Source organism: Mesitornis unicolor, unplaced genomic scaffold, assembly GCF_000695765.1.
Source record: "Mesitornis unicolor isolate BGI_N332 unplaced genomic scaffold, ASM69576v1 scaffold16742, whole genome shotgun sequence".
Taxonomy (NCBI): domain Eukaryota; kingdom Metazoa; phylum Chordata; class Aves; order Mesitornithiformes; family Mesitornithidae; genus Mesitornis; species Mesitornis unicolor.
The window spans coordinates 1-9,963 of record NW_010169991.1 but is presented as its reverse complement, the minus strand read 5'-3'; the positions used below and the strand labels follow the sequence as shown (position 1 = coordinate 9,963).

Genomic DNA, 9,963 nt, shown 5'->3' with positions numbered 1-9,963 from the left:
GCTCTTCCCCTCTGTATTCACCAGTGCTATACTGGCAGTGAGTCTCAGAGTATACGTCAGAAGCAGATTAAAATGTGCAAAGAATAACAAGGACATCTCTCAAGTACTCTTAAGTTACTGACTCTAAAAACTGAAGCCTCTCAGAATGACTTTTGTGCTTCCTAGACTTAATAATAATAAAAAAATAAGTTCCTCATGTTTCTGTTGAATCCTTTCTATTATCTATGTAATCAGGATTTATCCAGACAAACAGTTGGGAGGAAATTATGTATTTGCTATTAATCAGCAAAATTTGTTATTTATTTGCAAAAGTAACTATGGCTAATGAAACAGCTTACTCCATCCTGCATTAGACATGGCTCTACAAGCAGAAATAGGAACACTTCAAAGAAAAAAAAGCAAATCACAGAATATTAGGAGTTGGAAGGGACCTCAAAAGCTCCTCCAGTCTAACCCCCCTGCCAGAGCAGGATCACCCAGACCAGGTCACACAGGAAATGCTGCCAAAACTCGACCAAAAGTAAATCCTTATGCACAGTTAGTTTAAGACATTCAGTTAACTTTGTTTTAAGGATCTCTATGCTAGCAAAACTTCTACCTTCTAGTTCGACTGAATCAGCAATGCAGAACACGCCATCTACAACGTAATGGCCAGGACAGATGATGACTGCGTCTCCTTCATAACAGGCATTTACAGCTGCCAGTGGATCATTGTGAAACTGTAAAAGAAAAACAATATAATCAGCTGCTGAAGAATCCTATAAAAATGGATGCATTTATGCTCTTAAAGTTTGCTTTTCAATTAAATGGTACTGCTTTTGCTTAAAAGATAACCTTTTTAATGGCACCAATAACTCATCATTTCTACTTCGAATTCAAGAATCATAGGACCCTCTGGACAAAAACAGCCTTAAAAATATTCCTTTGATGTTTGTGTCCTGTCCATTCCCCCACGAGAGAACTGGGGCAGAGAGACAGATTGAAGAGCATATGCACCGGAAAGCAAACCTCAATATGGCCCTGGTTCCAGGCCAACATTTGAATTGCGCTTGAAGTGACTTGCCATGAATTACTGAAGAAATAGATGACAGAAGGCAGAGAAAATAAAACCCACAAACAACTCAGGAACTACATTTGAGCTGGTCAGGAACACAGACAAAACCCTTTGCTCCTGGTGCAAGTCACCCCAAAACAGAGTTCAGATATTACTGTGGCAAATATGGGGTCCACACAGTCCTTTTTCTTGCCCCAGAAAGGCAAGCTGATCATCATTCACAAATATTACTGGGGGATTCCGTATTGAAGGATAACAGAGCACAGAAAAACTGCACATTTATTGCTTCGTAGCAAATTCCAGGGTAAGTACAGGGAGAGCTTTTTTCAATTGCCAAGTCAGAAAATCTGATTTATAGCACAAAAGTTAATCCAGGACCTTCCCTGTGGCTCCATTTTGCTCATCTGTAATTCATGAACTTGATCAGAATGCAGCAAGCTATTTCATTTGAGCCCAAGGAATCCAGATTGTTCTTAGCTGCTGAAGTGGTAAGTCCTGTCTTAATTCAACAAAACTAAACATAACTGCTCCAAAATAAATCTCTCTTACACAGAACTAAAGCAACAGAATGACATTTCTTTCCTCAAACTCTAGATCATTATCAGTAGCATCAAGAAACATATTTAGTTTTGAAATACTTACAAGTATTGCACCTTAATATGTTTCACTATAGAATTATTACAGGTTTATCTCATTACTTCCTACACACAGGAAGGAAACTGCTTGTATAGAGTAGTCAGCAGACAAAAATGAATTAAAAGAAATTATTTCCATCATCCAGTCTTACCACTTACTGTTTAAATTACAGTGATTTTTTTGGACTGACAAAAAGTACCACTGTGCAAATGTAGTATCTTGCACGTGATAAATTAACTTAGTCTTCTACATTGTTTCTTGAGAACAAAAAAAATAGTAGCAGACAGACAATTCCTGTTACTGCACCTGTATTTCTAGTTCTTCACCACAAGATTCAGGGCAAAGCTTGTCCCTTATCAATGACTGCAGTAGGCTTGCCATCATGGTTGAGGATACAACATGAGTGATCTTGGTACCCGTTGGTCTCAGTCCTTTAGCTTGGAGACCACTGTACTTTTGGTAACCAAACACATACCTAAAGCAAGAGCAACAAAGTCATCAGTTCTTTCTTCAGTAAAGAACATCCATGTATAGTTTCCCATAAGGCCCTCCTCCTCCTCACACAAACCCACATACCTCAGCAGAGGATTCTCAATTAGTTTTAGCTTTTGTTTTAAGTCCTCTATTTTCTCATATAATTTTAGTCCTTCCACCATGGAGACATTTTCTACTTCCGAGTCCGAATCACTGCTTGATATGCTGTTCCTCACACTTAAAAACTTCCTGTAAATTTCTTCACATTGAGACAAGTAGTTCTGGTAATCAGCGATAAGCCCAGAAGGCACCCGGCGTTCAAGGATGTCATAATGTCTGCAATGCAGAGCAAGGGGTCAGTACATTTCACATCTACAGTTTTCAAAGATCAAATACAAACCTGGAGAGAACCCGAGTTCTGCATCAGTACTTTAGTCAAGATTCTTTGCAGTTTATATCAACACTGCTCAATTTTTTTTGAAGGCAGCAAAAACAAAAATCTGAACAGATACAAACATACTACTGTCTGTATCATTGCCCATCTACCTTCAAAAATTATACACAACTATCAGAGACTCACTCTGAATCAAAAGCATAAGCAGAGTTGTAAGAAAAAGTAAGAATTCAGAAGGTAATTAGATATAAAAGTTAGTCTATTGTAAGCATTTATTAGAAAAACCAAGAAAATTGTCTGAAATAGATGAAAAATCCTATAATGTGAAGTCTCTATTAGCAACAATCTAAACAACTACCTAGACAAAAGCACAAAATTAATAAGAAAGGCATTATCAGCACCAGATGAAGATGCGAAGACTCCGCATAGTAAATTTTGTACTATCCCAAGAGTATCCTCTACAAATTAAATTGCAGGTCAGAAAATGCCAGCTCAAAGTTGCATTGCCAAAGTCCAAAAGATGCAGACATCTGCCAGCTAGACAGTGCCAAGAACTCCAGGGCCAATCACAGTCACTACAGAAAAGCTGGACAGCAATTAATGAGTCAAATAAAACAAGATTTAATTATCTCGCACCATTATTGTAGGTAATCAATTGAACACAGTATAAATAGCTCTATTTGAGAGGCTACATGAAATAAGGGCAAAGATGTTCCCTCAACTTTCAGAGGTTCTTCAATGGATGTGCTTAAAGTATTCAAAGGAGTAAGAAAATCTGTAGTCAGAGCAGTCAATCCCTATGCAGTTCTGATAAACAGGGTGTAGAGAAACACGAAGAGCCTCACAAAATTTTGGTAATAGGGCTATCAGAGGAAACAGATTAAGCCCAGGCAGCATGATTAACAACAGAATTTATAGCAATACTGAAATACAAAATATTTCAAGAAAAATGAAGGTAGTACATAATTTGGCCCTGAAATGCACACTCTACATTTTAGAGCTGGTCACTAAGAAAGAGCATTAAACTTGTTTTTTCAAGCTTTAGTTAAACAGTTCATACAGCTTTACTTGCCTCAGAAGACTAGTACAACCTAATGTGCAGTGTAAAGATACTGTCTGTTCTCATTAAACCACTGCACACCAGAGACCTGCAAAGTTTAAAGCATCGTATGTTTCTATGCATTGCAATTTAATGCTATTTCTGAGCTGACACGTTTGTGCTTAGATTACAGCACAGGATAGCACCAACATCAGTGTAGCTTGGAAGACTGGCTTTCTATAAACCATGGTATGGGAGAATAAGAAAGGAGAACATTTTCTTTTCTGCTTGAAGACTTGTTTAACTATTTTGGATTCTTGCTAATATGGCTGCAAGGCTACACACTGTTTAAACAAAACAAACACCACATTATCCCATGGCACATCATCGCATTCTGGTTTCATTCCATGAACAGTCTATAAGGCTCCAAAAACTCAACAACAGCATAGCCATTTGCTGGAGTATACAAGTATAAACACTTCAGAAACACATACAATTTCCATATATAACGCTTTCTCTTAATTTATATGATGTCAGAAAAATACAGGCATATCAGAGTCCTCAAATATCACACTGTGTTCTCTTTGAAAGAGGCTCACAGCTACCTTTATAGTGTGGGTAATGATACCAATATTCTTTGTAAAGCACATGCTAAGTGCTATATTCTAGCACATGTGATGCTGTATTCTAAACAGCTTTTCAGGGTAATTATAAATATTCACTGATGTAGTTCCCCAGCATCATAGCAGTATCAAACCTGGATCTGAATGATATAGCTTCCAGCTATTCATGATGCAAAGTTATAAAAAGTAAAGGAATTGAAAAGTAACTCATCAAAAACATAATGAACAGACAGTGCATCAAAGCTCGGAGGAAAACCTACAGTAAAAAAAACTTTGCAATTATTTCTTCCAGGTATACTTTATGGCATGCTTTTGTTATTTAGCACCTTCAAAAATATAACCAGATTGTGTCCTTGTGCACTGCTTCAGTTCCGTATGGCTGGACAGCATTAAAAACCCACCTTCTGAAAACCTAATGCCGAGTAATCCCACTAGGGACAGAAATACACACATTGCTCCTTCAGCATGACCAATTTACAAGTTTTTGTTTACATTCAGTTTTATTCTGGTTCTTATTCTATCCCCAGAGGTATCAGAGCTTCCCACGCTAGCTTTAATTAGGATTACAATTCATGCGCCTGCAATTTGAAGGAGGCTATAGGTGGGTTTGCAGTGCCATCTGATGGAAGGTCAAGGATTACAGGCGAAAACTGAGGGTTCAGAAACCAAGCAGCAACCTCAGCTGCATCCTCTTTGCCTACAAAATTTTGAGCATCAGTGAATGCTGCTAGAACAAACCTGCTTTGATTTACTAGTGAACAGTTTTCTTTGAATCTATTTGTCTGTCACTATTCTTACGTGACCCTTTCCTGTGGTTATACCCTAATAATATCAAAGGCATTAACTTACAGTCTCAGTCGAGGTTCAACGCACCGCACAAAGTAATCAAACTCATCCTCCTCCTCCTCATCCCAGGTCCTCCAGATGTACTGGTAGAAGAACCTTTCAAAGCAAAGCAAATCAAGTATTTAAACACACAAAGGAGGCTACATTTACTCAAACAGAGACAAAAGCACTGGAAACACAAATGTAATTGATTTGACATTTCATCTCGGAGCACCACCTCTCTCCAATTCCATGTTACTGTCCCGTAAACTGTTTAGTATACACAGAAGTTATCCTTCTTGTCTGTTGTTTAACTGCAGTTTTATTTTGTTCTTCTAAGTTCAAAATTCATAACAGCCCAAGTGCCACTGCCTTTCATCAGAAGAGACTGAACAGCTAAAAGCTGGATTTGAAAACAAGACTTAAAACTCTCAAGATCCTAAGATTTTTCAGTTGTTTGGTTTTGGCCAGGCATCCTTTAGCTAAGCTTTCTTTTCCGCTATGAGTTTATCACCTTCATGATTCAAGCTTAGATCTCTACTACTGAGCAATGCACAAGAGAATGAGTGTCTCCTCTTTTCCCCCCACACCTACCACTCTGTAAACATAGCCCACTTTCTAGACAGGAAGGTCATTCTTCCTAATTCAGCTTTTTCATCCAGTCCTACTGCCTATTTGTAGACAGCTTTCAAACAGCATGTAGTACATGAAAGCAAAGGAGAGGGAAAAGAGACACAGACGATTAAAAAAGAGAAGAAAATAGAAGATGTGAACAGACACCTGAAGAAAGAAAATTTAGGGGAGGAGACAAAATGCAGAAAAAAGAAAAATGAGACAAAAAGAAGGAAAAAAATCCACCAAAATGTTGTAGAGGAGAAAGGAACACTGCACTAGGGCCAGAAACATGACACAGCCTGAAGAAATCTGGGGTGGAAGAGAGGGAAAGCAACACAGACTTCTTTCACCCTTTTGACACAGCAAGCAGACTGACAATAAGCTGCAGCTAAATGTACCTCATGACTGCGTGACTACCCATAGCTGCAGAGCACACCATAGGTTTTCTTTGTCACTGGTCTCCTCACAGTACCGGTCATCAGATTGACTTTGGAAAGCTTGGCTTGTAGAGCTGCCAGCATGATCATAGGAACTCAGGGCATCACCTATTGGATGCTGCCAGGGCGCAAGTGTTCACATCAAAAATCAAGCCTTGAGCATTTTTTTTACCTGACATGCTCTACAGCTAGTGCTGTCTGGTCGAACTCGCCTGACTCATCATACACAACCCACAGCTCCTGCAGCGGTATCCGACGCTCCTTCAGCTCCAAGAGCTCCTGCATGCACTCCAAGGTGAAAGTGCTAACCCGGGACTCACACAGGAAAGGCTCACTGAGCTGCACAACTGCTTTCAGAGCGGAGTACTCCACATCAACAACCTGTTGGAACAAATAGTTCTTAAGATTTCTCTAGGCAGAGCCTTAGATTCAGCTGAGGAAGGCTAACATGATGTGCATAAGTCAGCAGGTCACACTACAAGTTCCAGCTGACCCACACAAACCAATGCATGTTGCATAGTACAGCGCAGGCAATCTATTTAACTGACATGACCAAATCTCTCTTATTTTCAAGATGCCAACACCATTTTATGGGTGTCTTGGAGAAAATGAAATTCACCTGCCTCATTGACAATGCTATAATTCAACAGCAGAAGAACTTTTTAAATGGTGGGCGGGCAAATCCCAAGGTTGAAAAAATGAAATAAAGCAAGAAATTGAAAGTCAACACACTGCACAGCTTTCCAAAGTTGTAACGTGTGCTGTGAGCCCTAAAGAGCTGGTTCTGAGTAGTCATGCCTCACTGCAATGGCAGCCTTTCATGCAAGAATCACATCACAGACTCCAATCACACAGTTCTGGGTGAAGGAAGCACACCACTGCACCAGACAGAGTGTTTCAGAACAAAGCTTCCTCTGAAAAAAATTCCTATTGCTCTAGCTATCACTCGCAATTAGATATGGAGACATTACTGTCTTCTACCAGCTCATAAACTTCATAAATAACCTGTCTGTTACAGACATAAACTACGTTAACTGGAGACAAATGCCTGATCAATTGCATTCAATTTACCTCAACAAGGACCTCAAACACGTCAGTGCGCCAGACTGCCTGCCATCCGCATGGCTCAAGGACCTTCTCCAGGTACTCAGCTGTGAATTCTTTCACCTCAGAAGCTTTGCAGTCAGCTAAAAATAAATTGCAGACAGTACATTTATGCAAGAAAGTCCTCCAGATCACTGCAAAATGAAAGCCAACACAGTTGAAATGTTCCTCTACCACATCTACAGCTGGACTTCATTCTCTTTTGCTCATGATAACTGCCATAATTTTTGCTGTCTCTCTCAGTCCTGAGAGAGTTGGAGGTTATCTGTCCTCTTTCTCTGAAAGAAGAGATCCAATATTCAAACTTCCAGGCACTGAAGGTTTCAGTGCCAGCAGTATTGAACAGCTAACGTGTGCCTTATCTTACACAGTCTCACTACACACACAAAAAAATTTTAGCTAGATCAGTTAAAACAAGGCACAGAATCCCATGTTAGCACCTTTTCCTTTCAGTCACTCAGATTCTATTTCTTATATTAAAACCATTGCCATCTGGTCCATCCGCTAGAGCAGCTGAGGTGACAACATAGTCCCTGTTATTAAGAGTTCATGGCAGTTTAAAATGGAATTGACTCCACTTAAACTGGATCATTTAAAGAGTCACTATAAGAAACCTGACTACATGTTCTCTTTCTACTGAGAAATTACTTACCCAAAATGTAATCCTGGTAAGCTTTAAAACGTTCGTAAAACAAAAGATGATCAGTATGAAAAATATCTGGAAAAAGCACATTCCCATCTGGCACAGTCCTTCCTAAAGCAGTCCCTGGTTTGTCACGGCTGCCATAGTCACTACAGGAATCATCATCTTCCCGGAGCAGATCTGAGGAATGGGAACAAAGCAAACACCACAAAACTGTCAGTTCAATGCAATCATCGCTCACTTCTCTATCCCCAAAGAATTCCTGTTCAGCCCAACATCTATCATAGACCTGTGTTCTACAACATCTTAAAATTATCCTTGGTGAAGACACTAACTTGGTTACTTACTCTCTTCTTCAGAATATTTTCCCTGTCCCAAAAGAGGTTCTTGCTCTTTGTTGCCACTGCCCTTAGCTGCAGTTACATGCCAATTTACTTTATTTTATACGTCAGACCTAAAACGCTTTAGGTAATTCACTACCCATTCCTGTACATATTATGCCTTATTAGGACTCTACCTGCATCACCCAGACATGAGATCAAGCAATAATCCAAACGATTTTGGAACATGTATAAAATCAGCTGATATCACACACAACCAATCCAAAATAATGCACAGAATCACTCTGAGCAAAGAGCAAAGTCAGACACACAATAAAACTGCAGATACTACTCTCAGCTAAAGAAGTGTTTTCACAGTTGCCCTTTCCTTTTTTCCTGTTCTTCAGTACAAACAGTCTTTTTGTATTTTAATAAGTTAACAAATAACTAAGCCTCCACACCTGAAGTCTCCACACCTGAAGTCTCCATGGAAATTCCAAGCAACATATTTAGACAGAAGGAATACCACCCTGTAGTTTTCAGCACACTTAAATGGGCACTGGCTGAATCTTTACTTTGAAGGGCTCAATGCAATAACAACATCCCTTTAGAAGTCTTCAGAAAAGTGTCTCCACTTGTGTTACAAACACAAAGAGCTCAGTCACTGTAGGCCTTGCAGTGTCTCTCAGGCCTGGTCGTCCATAAGTTCAACAAATATTAGAGACACTACCGCAGTAAACCGAGAGTGATGACAATTCAGGTCTTTTTCCTGCACTCCCCTTTTCATCAATGTAACAGCTCAAGACACCCTTATTATACATAACTTGATTCTTTAACACATAGGCTTCCACATTTTCATTAGCCTCCAATCCGACCATTACCAAAACAGAAAAAAACCATCACATTCTGTTTCTGACATACCATACATTTCAGGGTATGTTATGAAAGCTAATAGTTTTGACATCAAATTTGTTTGAGTTCTTACAAATCTGAGGCCAAACTCAATCAACAAAACAGAAATCCACAGCAGTGGATGAGCCAATTACAAGAGCTTAGACAATATAACTTTCCTTTCTGGCAGAACCACTGTAATAACATGTAAAAAAAGGAAATTAAAATATTATTTCAAACATCATAACTTCTGAAATATTTGAAAAGATTCCTGTAAAACTGTTATGTGTACACTGTAAGATTTTTTTTCCTACATGCCCATAATCAAATCCAGCAGCTATGACAGCAATACCCTGTACAAGCCACACTCTGAACCCCAGAGCACAGTGTACATTTCACAACAAGCCATTTAATTCAGCTCTTTGTTTATAAACTGCAAGCCTACAACCAATAATGACCTGGCACTGAGCAATGACACTCAATAGATACTAAAAGCACCGGTATTCCCATATTGTGCTAGTAAGGTCGAAGGCAGGGAATCACTTCCAATAAAGGGCTTTTCCTCTGCCGATATTTCAGGCACACGCATGCTGATATAAATGCCTGCAGTATGCACCTGACAGACACGTCTAAATTCATAACCAAAAGGACAAGTAAATATTTTACTTTACTGTGTTTATTTCCAAAGATATCCCTGCATTCCCTTACAGGGCACTATTTCTAGCCCGGGCATGCCCACCCCGCACCCCAGCGGCCTCACGAACCGGGAAGCGCTGAGCCGCTGCTCCGTACGGACATCTGCATGGGGCGGCTCGGGTACAAGAAACACTTTGCCCGTGGGGCGGCCAAGCAGCAGCGCAGGCTGCCCGAGAGGCTGTGCAATCCCTGTACGTGGAGGTATCCAAGCC

The 9,963-nt window shown here is 39.8% G+C and overlaps 1 protein-coding gene across 1 annotated transcript in view; it reads right to left on the bottom strand.

Annotated features, from left to right (window-relative positions):
* The window catches only part of SHCBP1 (SHC SH2-domain binding protein 1), a 16,040-nt gene extending 6,998 nt beyond the window's left edge, over positions 1–9,042 (bottom strand). Inside the window, exons 1-8 of the mRNA XM_010179549.1 lie at positions 8,895–9,042; positions 7,854–8,024; positions 7,169–7,284; positions 6,270–6,478; positions 5,070–5,162; positions 2,267–2,500; positions 1,997–2,165; positions 599–719 (exon numbers count right to left, since the gene is read on the bottom strand). Of these exons, the coding sequence (XP_010177851.1) occupies positions 599–719; positions 1,997–2,165; positions 2,267–2,500; positions 5,070–5,162; positions 6,270–6,478; positions 7,169–7,284; positions 7,854–8,024; positions 8,895–9,042 (1,261 nt within the window). The remainder of the gene's footprint in view (positions 1–598; positions 720–1,996; positions 2,166–2,266; positions 2,501–5,069; positions 5,163–6,269; positions 6,479–7,168; positions 7,285–7,853; positions 8,025–8,894) is intronic.
* Positions 9,043–9,963: the final 921 nt, after the last annotated feature.